We start from the raw sequence: 13584 nt of genomic DNA, 5'->3' as shown, positions 1-13584 counted from the left end.
TTTAGTTGTGGGCACTCCATTTTAAGAGAGAGAATAACAAAGTAGCACACATCCGGAGGATGAAACCAGGATAAGGAATGGTTCATTTCTCTCCTTCATTCAATAGGCATTTATTGAGTGTCTACTGGGTGCCCAACTTTGAGGTTGCAGAATCAAGGATGTACAGCTTGTAGAAGATATGTTTGGGAAAAATAATAGCTGAATTTAAAAATGCAAAGCATTGTCTTTTGGAAGAGATTTGGCCTAGTGTCTGTTAGCTCCAGAGGGTAGAACCAGGACCAATGACTAAACTTTATCAGGAGGCAGATTTGGGTTGCCAGTATTTAAGAAGCATCTCCAATGAAATAAAGTGATCCATTACAGGAATTAAGCAACTTCCCCGAAGTCACATTGTTAATGGGTGACAGAATTAAGATAAAAGCCCAGATTTCAGATTCATAGACCAGAACCCTGCCTATGCCATGATATTACAGGGGATTTCTGCTTTGGGAGGAGATTGGATAAGATAACTTCTGAAATGCCTTCCAACTCTCAAGGTGTGTGTTCCACTTGCTATGAAGAACCTTTCTGGTTCTCAGTATTTTCATGTGTGTAATTGGTAAGATTGGAAGTTAACTTTTGTGGTTCAGCAGATGATTTCTTGAAGTTCCTTCCTTGATTAAGAATCTTTCAATTCTTAATACATATTAATTTTCGTATCTGTAACTTTTACATAACTAATCCAAAACAAAAACTGTGGCTAGATTTAAAATATGGAACTCAGATTCTTAATTGTAGTGTTTAGGCAGTATTGTCTTCCCTTGAAGCACATGGCTCAAAGATGTGTATCCACAATTTAAAATATGAAAGCAAAAATCAGAGAAGAAATTGTGAGGACTGTGAGCCACTTTAGATTTTATAATAATCATTGGGAGAAAGAAGCTGGAATTTCTTGCCCTTGGAGCTCATTTCCTCCTCATTCTTCTCCAACACAGAGCAGGAAAGGATGGTGACCTAGATACACAGTCAGAGGGCAGCAATGTTGAACTTTCTCAGACACAGCTGAGTAACTTATGTCTAGCTAGTTATAGGACTGAGAAGCCTAGAGCTGAGAGCTGATGGGGGAAAACTGTCTATAAACATAAGAAAGGGCTGTGGGAGGAAGACAGAGGCCTGGGAAAGGAATCAGAGGAAAAAGAAGTGTTGCTTTTATCAGGTGTGAAATTGGCAAAAACAACTTGTTTAATGGGAAATGCCCTGAATCCACACCATCATCCTCAAGAATTCCTTCCCCTCTCACCCTATAGATTGGGGGGAGGGGAGGGAATGACTGATTGGATGTGCTAAGACCCGGCATACAGAACATAGTGTTCATGCTTTATGCCATTGGAAATTTTTATAAGGTCCTTGGGTGGGTGAGGTTGGGGAGTGTTTCCAGGAAGCTAAAAATGTAGGTTGGACTTTTTCCCCTTTCTCTTGGAACTCATAATTCTTTATACTATATCAGTGTTTTTCAAACTTTTTTTTAAAACTTCAACCTACAGTAAGAAATACATTTTATGTTGTGGCCCAATACAAACACACATGCACAGGCAGGTATACACGTATGAACACTTGCACACACACATGCATAAACTCATATCTGATATATACACACATATATACATACATCTGAAACAAAAGTGTCCCAACACTTGAAATATACCTTTATATTTTCTTTTTTTAAAAAAAAGATAGTTTATTATACGTATATGTGGGGTGCAAAGTTGATTTTCAGTTGTTGTGTACAATGTGTGATGGTTAGATCAGAATAGTTACCTTATTCCTCATTACAGCGTGTAATCTTATTTATGTCCCTTAACCAATTTCTTTTTAATCTCGTTCCCTCTCCCACTCCACTCCCCTTTTCTACCTCTAGTAACCACAGTTCTTTTCTGTCCTTCTGAAAGTTCAGTTGTTATTGTGATCGTCTTTTCTTTCTTTCTCTCTCTCTTTTTATTGTTTGTTTATTTATAGATTCAGCTCCCACTTATGAGTGAGAACATGTGGTATTTCTCTTTCTGCACCTGGGTTGTTTCACTTAGCATAATTTTCTCCAAGCTCATCCATGTTTCTGCAACTGACAGAATTTCGGTTTTTTTTATGGCTCAGTAGTATTCCATTGTGTATATATACCACATTTTCCTTATCCAGTCATCCTTTAACGGACATTTAGGTTGGTTCCATCACCTGGCTATTGTAAATAGAACATGAGAGTGAAGCTATCCCTTCAACATGATGATTTCCAATCCTCTGGATATATCCCCAGTAGTGGGATTGCTGGATCATATGGTAGTTCTGTCTGTAGTTGTTTGAGGAACCTCTGTTTTATTCTCCATAACGGCTATACCAATTTTCAGTCCCACCAACAGTGCAGATGTGTCCCCCTTTCTCCACATCCTCGCTTTTATATTTTTTATTCTAATCTATTTCTATTTAGATTTCTTTAAATGTCACAAACAAGAAAATGGATTATATGACCTCTAATGATGTCCAGCCCATGATTTGAAAAATACTGTGTTACAACCACTGGGTTTAAAATGTCTGTGAAAGTAGCCTGAGACACTGTATCCAGAAGACCCTAAGCCTAAGGTAGTGATTCTCAACTGGAGCCATTTGTCCTCAGGGGGTGACTGGAGGCATTTTTAGTAGTCACAACTAGCAACTAGTATGGGGGGAAAGGGGATAGAGATGCTGCTGAACGTTTTAAAATGGACAGCCCCTTGTGACAAAGATTTAGTACTCCCAGATGTCAGTAGTGCCAAAATTAGAAACTCTGCCCTAAGGGTAATAAAATGAGTCAGTATTTCTAATCTACTGTAGGTCTGTTTAAAACGATAGAAGCTTTAACATAGTCTTTTTTTCTCTTCCCTTTGAACTATATTTGGTACCTTACAATGAGGTTGGAGTATAATCACCCTTGGGTTGTCTATAGAGATCCAGCCCAGTGGATAAATAGGCTGTAAGGAATGGGCCTGTCATTTTCTTTAGAAATTTTATTTCTAAAGAAAATGACAGTAAAAAAAATAAATTAAAAGAAAAAACCACTATTCCTGTTTATTTTCTTTTATTTTGTACTAGGCATTTTTGTTAGAATATTGCTATTGCTCTTATGAATACTTTCTATTTTATGATGTCCTTCCTTTCTCCTCCCCATTAAGCCACACTGATTCAGGACCCTTCCTCACTCAGCCATGCAGCTGTCTCAGAAAAGAAGTAACGGGGATTTGGCTAATTGGATTAGACATGGTCCCTAAAGCCTTCTCCCCTTACTCATGAGATTTGATTCTGCTGTTTTGATGGGAAATGACCTTCTGCCAACCTTGAAGTGCCATCTTAAGCCCTAGTATTAAACTGCCTCCTTTTTAGCTACATTTCTCTACCTGTAGCTATTTCAGACCAGGTTCATTTCAACATGGAGTAGACATGCAGTCCCAGTGTAGTGGCAAGCTCTAGTCTTCACATCCTCCCTCCTTTCATGCCTGGCATAAGAGAAGCTCTTAAATGTCTCAGTGTCACTCTGTTGGGTTTTTTGGTCATTTTATTAACTATTTCTGGGTCCCCTAGAAAGGCTGTGAATCATTCACAGATGGCCTGAGACGAATAGATCTGGTATGGGTTTTTTTTTTTTTTCTTTTTTTTTCTCTGTGGTATGAAGGTAAGATGGTAAAAAGAGATATCTCTAAATCAAAGATCAGAACTGGAATAGTGATGGAAAATAAAACCAATGCTATTTCAGGCCATTCTCTACCATATTTATTTTAGCATATTTACCTCATGTGTCTTGTATTACATACACAATATCACTTCTATTTAGTAAGTAATTTATTATAAGTAATTTATAATACATAGTGAGACTGACGTACGTGTGTGTGTGTATGTGTGTGTGTATATGTGTGTGTGTGTATGTGTGTGTGTGTGTGTGTATCCACCTTGAAACTTTAGATTTCTGTCAGCCTGTTAGAAGTAAGAGGTACCAACAGATACCAGAAACTGATGCTAGAAAAGTTCCTGTGATACACTGGACTAAGACACATAAATTTCATTTATTTATTTCATTTTTATTTATTTATTTATTTATTTATTTTGTAGCTTCACATGAGCTTTTTAACCTTCCCACTCCTATGTTAAGAGTACAAAGACAACATGTGGTATATAGAGATGAAGGGAGTTAATGAGGAGGAGTCAAGGGGTCAGTCTCTCTTCTAACACTCCTCCACCTAATCTCTTTGTCTTCCCTGCTCCAGCTCAGTTTTCCAATAAACTGAGCAGGACTAAGGGAATTAATAAAATTAGATAAAGAAATGGTGGTATGTATGGAGCTTCACTTTAGAGAAGGATGATAGAATAAAAGGAAGGGAAGATAGGGATAGAGAGGAAAGAAGAGATCATTGGAGAAAAAATCCTCACCTTCTTCATTGTTATCAAGAACCTGTTGGTATTTGTTTCTATCTAGATGTCAGGCAAGGCAAATTATACCAGATCCCTGAATCTGACCATGTACAAATTAAGAAGGGCATTGTGTGTAATAATAAAAGTATGTCTTAGAAGCTGGATTACAGCTCACAAGTTTTAGAGATTGTATTGTGTGAGAGGTAGGGGAGTTTGGGCATGGTAGTAGTAGTGGTGGTTTTCTTGGTTTGGGCTATCATTTTTTCCTTCCCGACTGGAATGTTCATCACTCATGATGAGACACCATACTTCACAAGTTCTGCAAGCGAGGAAGATTTGTTGCTCTTAACCTTCTGCAAGCCTGCCTGGGGCTAGGAAATGAGAGCAGGCTGCACCCAAATGTCTAGGAGAAAGCCTCTGTTTTCCAATAGGAGGAGGTGTGGGAAGAACCAAGGCAAGAGGAGAATCCTGAGAAGAGAGTGAATATTAAATCACACTTGGTACAAGCATGTGGCTGTATCTTTTACCTTCAGGGTGTAGAAAAGAGTAGAGAAAGCTGACGCTCCTAGCAGATAGGAGCCACTTTCTAAACTCTGTCCCTCTTTGCAGACCTAAAGTTTGTTTTATTTCTGCCAGTTTGTACAAGTCCTGTTATATTCTAGGGACTGGCTTCCAAGGCCTTCTGTTGGCCACTCCTGTGCCTCAGGTTTACAGTGCTTGATAGTATCTTTGTTTATCAGCACCTGATATTTTACTTGGAGGTCTCAGTCTTCTTTGTCAGGTGGTTCTGCTTATTAGCTCCCACAAATTTATTTGACTCGCCAATTTGTCCTCATCATCAGATGCTTATTTTTACTTTTTCATACTTTGATTCTTTTTTCCAACATTCCCATTTAGAGTTTGGTAAGTTGTAGTCTTATAGATTTGTATAAATTTATAATTTCATATTTTGCCTCACGCTAAAATTTGTTTTGCAACTAGCATATGTATATCACCATGAAAGAGAATAAAAAGGACATCCTTGCCATAATGTAGTGCGAGGTGTTATCCCTATCAGATGAATTGTTAATTCAAAACAATCAAACTCCTGTCTTGTAAGACAAGCCCAGAAAATGACTGAGATACCCAGATTTGCTGTATAATGTGCTTAGTCTAGGAAGGATTGTGTGGATGCTGAGATAGCTTTGAAGAGTTTGAATCACAGGCATTTTTGGCCCCAGAGGACAGAAATAAGGGCAAACTAGCTTATTATATGCATATGTGAATGAGAGACTAAGCTAGAACTAATTCTAGATGAAAGTATCTTGTCCTAGGATTATCCAGGATCCTTGAAGGACTTAAAGATTTTGGTTTTGGTTTGCAAAACCTTGCCTTTCTTCTTTAAGTCACTTAGATGAGACCCAAGTACACATCCATCGTTCACTTCAGCAAAAGTTACAAAACTGTAGCTTGAAGTGAAGAAAGGAAACCTTGGGTCACTTGATCCCCTGCAGAGGACCTAATCAGGTCATTGCAGCCGCAGGTCATTGCAGCTGCCTCCCTCAGGTGACCCTCTTACATAAACAGGAACAGGAATTCTCGCTACTGGATCCCTTTCATCAGATGTCTTAGGCTTGCTGAATGAAAAGCCCTATAAAAAGGAGATACAACCCTAATAATAATTAATACAATCGTGGTGGTTATTTTGGGCAAGAGCAGCTTTGTGCCGCTCTTGATCTCCATCAGTGTCTGCCATTCTTGCCCTGCTATTACCTTTCAGATTTCCTATTCTTAGAATCATTTGTGATCCCTTGGCTTTGGGGATTGCAGCCCCCAGGGCTGGAATGCCCAGCTTGAGTGGAATGCAGACTGTCTGTCAGAGCGGAGGTTAAATAAAGTTTGCTTTGGCAGCCCCCTCTGCTCTTGGGTGGACAATAAGTAACTTGGGTGTAGGAGCGATGGCATGAGCTGCCATGTGGTACGTTACTGAACAGAGTATTCTCTGCGTGAGTAGAAGTGGTTGGTGGTCCATTCATGACCAACATAGCCATGCTAGTCTTAAATGAGGTATGTATTAAGGAGGCCTTGACGGTCTTAAACCTCGGCTAGTGACCCGATCACTCTGAAAAAATGCAGGGGCAAATAAAGGTTAATATTGAAACACATTCCAGGTTTTCAACTCTGGATTTGATGTATCTGCCCCCTCAAGATTATTGACTCATTTTTGAAAGTAAGGCAAAGGGGGAAATTTTTGTTTTAATAAAAGTAGTTGTCAGTCAATCAACAAACTGTCTTAAGCACGAAGGCACTGCGGGAAATTTTTTAAAAGTACAAGACACAGAACTCTTGTGGCACTTATAATTTATTTGAAGAAGTAAAGCTGAGAAAATAATTCATATTCCAAAGTAAAATACTAGCTTCAAACTTGTGCTACAGAACTAAGTGCCAAAGGAGGTCTAAGGAGAAAGAGAACACTTCTAGCTAGGATGGTCAAGAAGGATTTTGTGGAGGAGGTGGGGTTTAAACAGGTCTTGCCAGAAGGGCAGACTTCAGCAACTGGAGAGAAGAGGGCCTTGTCAGAGAGACGACTATTGTGAGCAAAGAGTGGATGTAGGAAATCCTCAAGACAGGTCATGAGGACTTGGAAGACCAACTGAATATGGCCAGGTGGTGAAGGAGAGGGATTTGTATAAAAGTCACCAAACCCTTAACTATGAAGGCTGTGTGTACACGTTATTGAGAAGGTTACAATGCTTCCCACTAGAGGAGAGCAGGAAAGATGTAGGTGCAGCCTTGCCCAGAGACCAAGGTCCTTTTAGTATTCTGTCTGTAAAACCCCTAGTACAATATGTGGCTCACACTGGAAACTCAGTAAATAAAACGATTACTGTTGTGACTCATCTTCAAATTCTGGTATCCCAAGTTGTTGAATTGGCTTGGTTTTGATTGTGAGGGTTGGTGCTGACTTTGCTTTGCCCTATTCTGATTGTTCACATGATTCATGCTGTCTTAGTTCATTTGGGCTGCTATAACAAAGTACCATAAGCTGGGTGGCTTATAAACAGCAGAAATTTATTTCTTACAGTTCTGAAGGCTGGGAAGTCCAAGATCAAGGTACTGGCAAATTCGGTGTCTGGTGAGGGCCTGCTTCCTGGTTTATAAATGGCCATCTTCTCCCTACGTCCTCACGTGGTGGAAGCATCAAGGGATATCTCTTGGGTCTCTTTCATAAGGGCACTAATCCCACTCATGAGAGCTTCATCCCCATGACATACTCACTTCCCAAAGGCCCCACCTCCTAATATCATCACTTTGGAGGTTAGCATCTCAAAATACGAATCTGCGGGGAACATAAACATTCAGTCCATTGCCTTGCTATGCTCTTTCTTTCACACTTATCTGAGGTTTCTTTGCTCTTTGACCACAGGTGGCTAGAGGTTCAGGTAGCTAATCTAACATGTCCACAGCGCTGGGTGCAGTACCTCCGGCTTCTTCAGGAATCCATCTGGCCTGGTGGAGTTTTGCCTAAGTTTCCGCGGCCTGTAAGGACCCAAGAACAGAAGGTGGCTACTAAGAAACAGGCTTTGCAGAGCCTGATGGGAGTCCTACCAGGTAATTGGACCAATGAAATTGATTCTACTGATAGTTCTCCCCCTCCCTGTCTGTTTCGCCACCATCACCTCATTCCCTTCCCCATTTTTAAATGGGCCTTGAATGTAGCTAGAAGCAAAACCCATCAACCTACCATTTCTCGGGCTAATAGGAAAATGATCAGGGCTATGATTCTTTCATCCCTCACTTAGGTGATGCCGAGGGAAGGGAAAGGACTGCTGTGGCCACACCCTAAATAATAAGTGAGAATCCTGCAGATATTTGGGTTAATAGCTTTTGGGCAGGTCTGGGGAAACTGTACCTACAAGGGCAGGTCTCAGAGCCATTCCCACCAGATGAAGACTTAAGGTTCCCTGCCAACTCATGGTATTTTGGGACCAGGGGTGAAAATATGTCCTGCAGAAGCTCAGACTTGATAAATTGGGGCCACTGAGTAAGGCACATTGTCCTTAGTAGTAAATAAAAACAAAGCCTGAGAAGCTTGTTTTTCCTTTGCTTAGTGTTGGTTTTAGAGGGTGGGGAAGGCAGTTTGTTGCCTATGGCTGTGGTAACCAAGGAACAGTAGTGAACTCAGCTCTGGACAGTTTATTAACCCTTATTAACCCTCTCTTCTCCAGCCTAAACTGTTAACATCAGGAGTAGTACCTGCACTTTAGTGGCAAGTTATAAAATTATTTCTTGAGGCCCATTCTTATTTAGATACCTAAATTAAGAAACATATTATTCTTAGCTTTTCCCTGCTTTATGAGGTTTTAGTTTTACTATGTAGTTCGGAGGTATGCCAGAAATACCCAATCTGTGTAAAGATGGCAGAGATCCTGGTGAGAGTCTCCTTAGAATCTAAGGCTTCAGCAGTAACACGAAAATTACATCTGTTTTTTCCTCATCAGATTTTGTTGTAGAAATCCTTGGGGTGAATAAATGCCAGCTGAGCTGGGGTCTAGTCTTGGAGTCACTGCAGCAACCCCTCATCAACAGGTAGGCTGAAGTATGGGCACCCAACATCAACAAAGCTAAAGCTGTCTGTGGTCTCAGAGGTACCCAAGGTTTCTGAGTGCAAAATTCACATTCAGAAGACTGGGATTGTAGTCTTCTTGCTCTTTCCCCTGACTAGACAGTCTGATGTCCAGATCCATACACACTAAGTAAAATCTATGCTGCCAGGCTTCTAAGAACATTGTCATGTGGTAGTAAGCTGCTATTGGGCCAGCCACTATTTGTATTTCGAAGAACTCAATGCAGGCCCCCATAGGAGCTGCTAAAAATGCCCTGTTAGCCTCCAGACTTGTTCAGTATACTTAAAGGTTCTTTCCAAAAAATGCCAGCCCCTGTGAACTCTGAGAACATAGCCTGGCCTGTGTATTACAGGCCATGTAATGATTTTCAACATACATTCATAGCTTTATAGCAAAGCTGTGATCGATGTTAAGATTTGGAGTTTGTCTTTACTTAATACAAAGAGTTCTTCAGAAAGTTCATGGAAAGATTCCTATTTAATTTCATTTTTCCACATACTTTTTTTTTTTTTTTAAAGATGACCAGTAAGGGGATCTTAACCCTTGACTTGGTGTTGTCAGCACCACGCTCAGCCAGTGAGCGAACCGGCCATCCGTATATGGGATCCGAACCCGGGGCCTTGGTGTTATCAGCACCGCACTCTCCCAAGTGAGCCACGGGCCGGCCCTTTCCACATACTTTTTAAAATACCCTTGTATGAAGTAGACAAGGTAGTGAGGTTGGAATCTCTAAAGGGATTAGAAATGCTGGGTGGAGACTCCTAGAATAATCCAGAAGAGGTGGATTCCATCCCTTGGGCAGGAATGCTTTTGGAAAGAATTGAGTATTCTTGCACTTTTCTTTTAAGCCCTATCCCAAAGTAGACTGAGTCTATTAACTCCCATTCCTCAAGGGTCCTATAGTGACTAATTATGAGAAACAGCAGTAGTCAGAAACTCTAAAAATTCTTAGTAACATGAAATCACAGTGATTTTCCCTCACAGCTCTTCAGAGCAGTACTGATGTGCTGATGTAACTATGTAAAGAGAAATGGAATTTTGTAAAATCTAGTCTCAAGTGCTGTTCTTGCCTTTATTGGGGTTGTAGGCTTTGTTAGTTCAACAAGCATGTATTTCATGGCAGAAGCTTCATCAAGCTATTGAAGTTTAGGACATCAGTAATAGGTGAGGGAGGAAGAGAAAATAAATATCATAAACAGGATCTTATGTTTCTTGTCTGAGCCAGATCCTCTTCAAAGTTGTTTTGTCCATTTGTTTCAGGCATTTGATTTACTGCCTTGGGGACATCATCCTAGAATTCTTGGATCTCAGTGCCTCTGTTGAGGAGTCTGCCACAGCCACTTCTGCCTCAGATACCCCAGGCAATCTGAAGAGGATTGGTGTCTCTGCTTAGCTATAGGTTATTTACACTTTCTTCCAAGGTTAGGGAAGGAGAGTTACTTAGCCACCCAGAGACTAGTCAGGAAGCTTATGCCCTCTGTAAGTAGGCTATTGCTCAGAAGGCCTGGGGTTTCATGGCTCTATTCTCTCCCCAGTTCTACTCCATTTCTAGTGAGTAAAGGGGATACATGTACCAATTGCATGCATATCCATTTCCATATCTTTTTTGTGGTATTTGGATTGTGACTGGTGGGTGGATCCTGTTTCCTTTGGAAAAGGAAGCTGTGAGGTAGCGGAATGAGCCCCTTTTGCTTCTCCTTTTGTCCTTCCTCCTAAGATTGTTTGCCAGAAACCTAGCCCTTTGCACACATGTGCCTAATCCACCAACACACAGGCTCTGGATAGAACTGGAAAAAGAAACTATAGCCAGCTTTCCTTGGAGAAGAAAACAGTTTTCTGAGCAGTGTATTCCCACCTGGAAACTAAAATTTCATTCAGGGCCACTCTTGAAAACCAGACCCCTGGGTCCTGCTTAGTGTCCCAACAATTCCAGAAGAAGAGGGAGGAAAAGATTTCTTGAGGGATTTCTTGCTCATTGGCTGTTTTCCAGCACATCAGCCTTATGGAGGATGTCATAAAGGCTGCTTCCCTGGGTGGCTATACTTTTCCTGTCCAGAAGACTTCAATGCAGACTGCCAAAGCTTCTGGTAAATCCACCCCACCCTTTACACCCTTTCCTGAAAGGGAGTTTCACCACAAATTTTATTTATTAGCTTCCTCCCAACCCCCTGCCCAGGAGCAATTGAGTTTGATTTTGTGACCTTCCCTCTGTCTTCAACAGAATCTCACGGTAAGTTGCATACTGACCCTCAGTTTTCCAAAGAGAAGGGAAAGCACTTGATCCACAGCTGAGAATGCCCAAAGAATAGGAAACCCAGGGAATGAGGGGCTCTCTCTTCACAGTCTTTGGCAGGGAACCTTTACTCCGAACAAGTACTGTTAGCAAACTTGCAGGGAACAGCTTTTTACTTCCTGTTCCATAAGGATCTAATTAGTATTTGAGAACACTAGCAATGAAGGCAAAGGTGCTCTGGCACGCTGCAGGGTTTGTTAGAAAGATAGGATGATTAGAGGAATTGCTGGTAGAGGCAGGCTGATGGAAAGTCACGAGGAAAGTGCCGCACACTGAATGCATGTGAATAGCTGGCAAAAGGGGTTTCAAGGGCATCACAGGGAGACCTTTGCTGACCCCTCCTCCCTTAGTTCCACACTGGCCTGTTAGTGCCCTGCTTTCACTGAATCATGAGACCCTCCTGCTTGGAGGAGGGTCTCTGAGATAGACTGTTGAGAATGGACTGGGGCTTCAAGAACACGTGTCAAGTTTCTCTTGGACTCAAAGTGGTTTGTGGAAGCAAGTTGTAAAATCTTTTTGCTTTTTCCCTCCCCTCTGGAGGCTTTTAACCATAAGTCGGGTTCAGATATAATTGGGAGTCTTAGGTGTGCTATTCTTGCCAAAAGGCAAGGAGATGAATGTCTCATGGCCCCTTCTAGTTTTAAAAGTTGGTTATTGCAGTGACTTTATGGCACCAAAATTCTCGAAGCATCTTCCACTCTAGACTTTCACAGGCAGAGGTAGCTTAGCATCTCTGCCTGTGCCTGCAGCAGTATGGATTTGCAGCAGTCCAGCAGACAGAGCTGATCCTTTAGCTCCTTCCGCGAAGCCCAGGATGCTATTCTGGGTAGGTGGGGGTGGGCAGCCCTATTTTCTGCTACCCTCTCTCCCCATACTTCCCCCTCATGTGTACTTAACCACCCATGTTGTTTTGAATCTGTTTCCAGTTCTGGCTCAGATGTGGCACAAAATCAGTAAATCGATAACCAGACACACCATGAAACCCCTGTGGCTATAAATTCTAAGAATCTTTTGACAGTTACAGCCCAAAGAACTTACTTGTATTTCATGTTATGTAAGAGACCCCACCTCTACTCCACCTGCCCCAAAAAGATAAGCTGTCCTCAGACCCTCCTTCTACCCAGGAGGGAAATAATGGGTATCACCAAGGAAATAATCAACACCCATCTGGCTTTGAAAACAACCTGCCAAGTTTAAGTAGCAGGTTTAGACAACGAGAGAGAGCAGCATTTGGGAGAGAGCCACAGGTATCAGGAAAAGATACTCCCAGCTGAGACAGTGATAAAGACAATGAAAAACTGGGCCTGCACTAACCCAGAATTTTTTTTTTTTTTTCATTTATGTGTGACTAAGTTTTATTCATTTAAGCCAGAATTTTAATATTTGAAATAAGACTAGGGCCCTTGCACTCTTCTTAATAACCCTTCTGTTAAAAAGAGGAGGGGGAAATGCAGTGTTCTTTCTGTCAAATTCTAAATGTGACTCTTGCCATTGCTTATTTGAGTTCAAGATAACTGTACTTATTCATCACAGATAACCCACATTTTTATTTTTATATTGTGGATTAGGCTTAATAAAACCTAAAAGAAAAATATATTCCAATATCTGAGCATAGATACATGTATAAATTTTAAAATTAATGAAAGCTGCCCCAATTTCCAGTTTGCAAATTTCGAGTTTACGAGATGACTTTTTATTGTTGTAAAGAAACATATGTGAGATCTACCTTTGTTTTGTTTTGTTTTGTTTTGTTTGTTTGTTTGTTTTATTAAATTTTCTATTAAAATTTTTTTAGCACAGTGGTTTTTTGTTAGTGGTAATTACATTGGAGAAGAAAGGCTCACTTTAAATTCTTTACTATGCAGATAATACATTGTATAATATTACATACTTACATATGTAAATGTAATATACGCATGTGATTATGTAATAATACATTAGTGTAATGAATTACCTATTTTTATTTTTTTTATTTATTTATTTATTTTTAATTTTATTTTGTCGATATACATTGTGGTTGATTATTGTTGCCCCTTACCAAAACCTCCCTCCCTCCTCCCTCTCCTCCCTCCCCACCAACAATGTCCTTTCTGTTTGCTTGTCGTATCAACTTCAAGTAATTGTGGTTGTTATATCTTCTTCCCCTCCCCCGGTTTTTTTTGTGTGTGTGTGTGTGTGAATTTATATATTAATTTTTAGCTCCCACCAATAAGTGAGAACATGTGGTATTTCTCTTTCTGTGCCTGACTCGTTTCACTTAATATAATTCTCTCA

The 13584-nt window shown here is 40.6% G+C and overlaps 1 protein-coding gene across 4 annotated transcripts in view; it reads left to right on the top strand.

Annotated features, from left to right (window-relative positions):
- Nucleotides 1-13584, top strand: part of SNX19 (sorting nexin 19) — an 84314-nt gene that overhangs the window by 28860 nt on the left and 41870 nt on the right. The window contains exons 9-11 of one of the 4 annotated variants that reach the window (XM_063093774.1): nucleotides 7817-8001; nucleotides 8892-8979; nucleotides 10278-13036. The exons of 2 other annotated variants lie outside the window; for them this stretch is intronic. In XM_063093774.1, the coding sequence (XP_062949844.1) occupies nucleotides 7817-8001; nucleotides 8892-8979; nucleotides 10278-10410 (406 nt within the window). In that variant the 3' untranslated portion in view covers nucleotides 10411-13036. Of the gene's footprint in view, nucleotides 1-7816; nucleotides 8002-8891; nucleotides 8980-10277; nucleotides 13037-13584 lie in introns of those variants that run through there. One more of the 4 variants, XM_063093773.1, reaches the window with a different exon arrangement.

Source organism: Cynocephalus volans, chromosome 4 (assembly GCF_027409185.1).
Source record: "Cynocephalus volans isolate mCynVol1 chromosome 4, mCynVol1.pri, whole genome shotgun sequence".
Lineage (NCBI taxonomy): Eukaryota > Metazoa > Chordata > Mammalia > Dermoptera > Cynocephalidae > Cynocephalus > Cynocephalus volans.
Note: the sequence above shows the minus strand (reverse complement) of the source record. Positions and strands in the feature narration are given on the sequence as shown.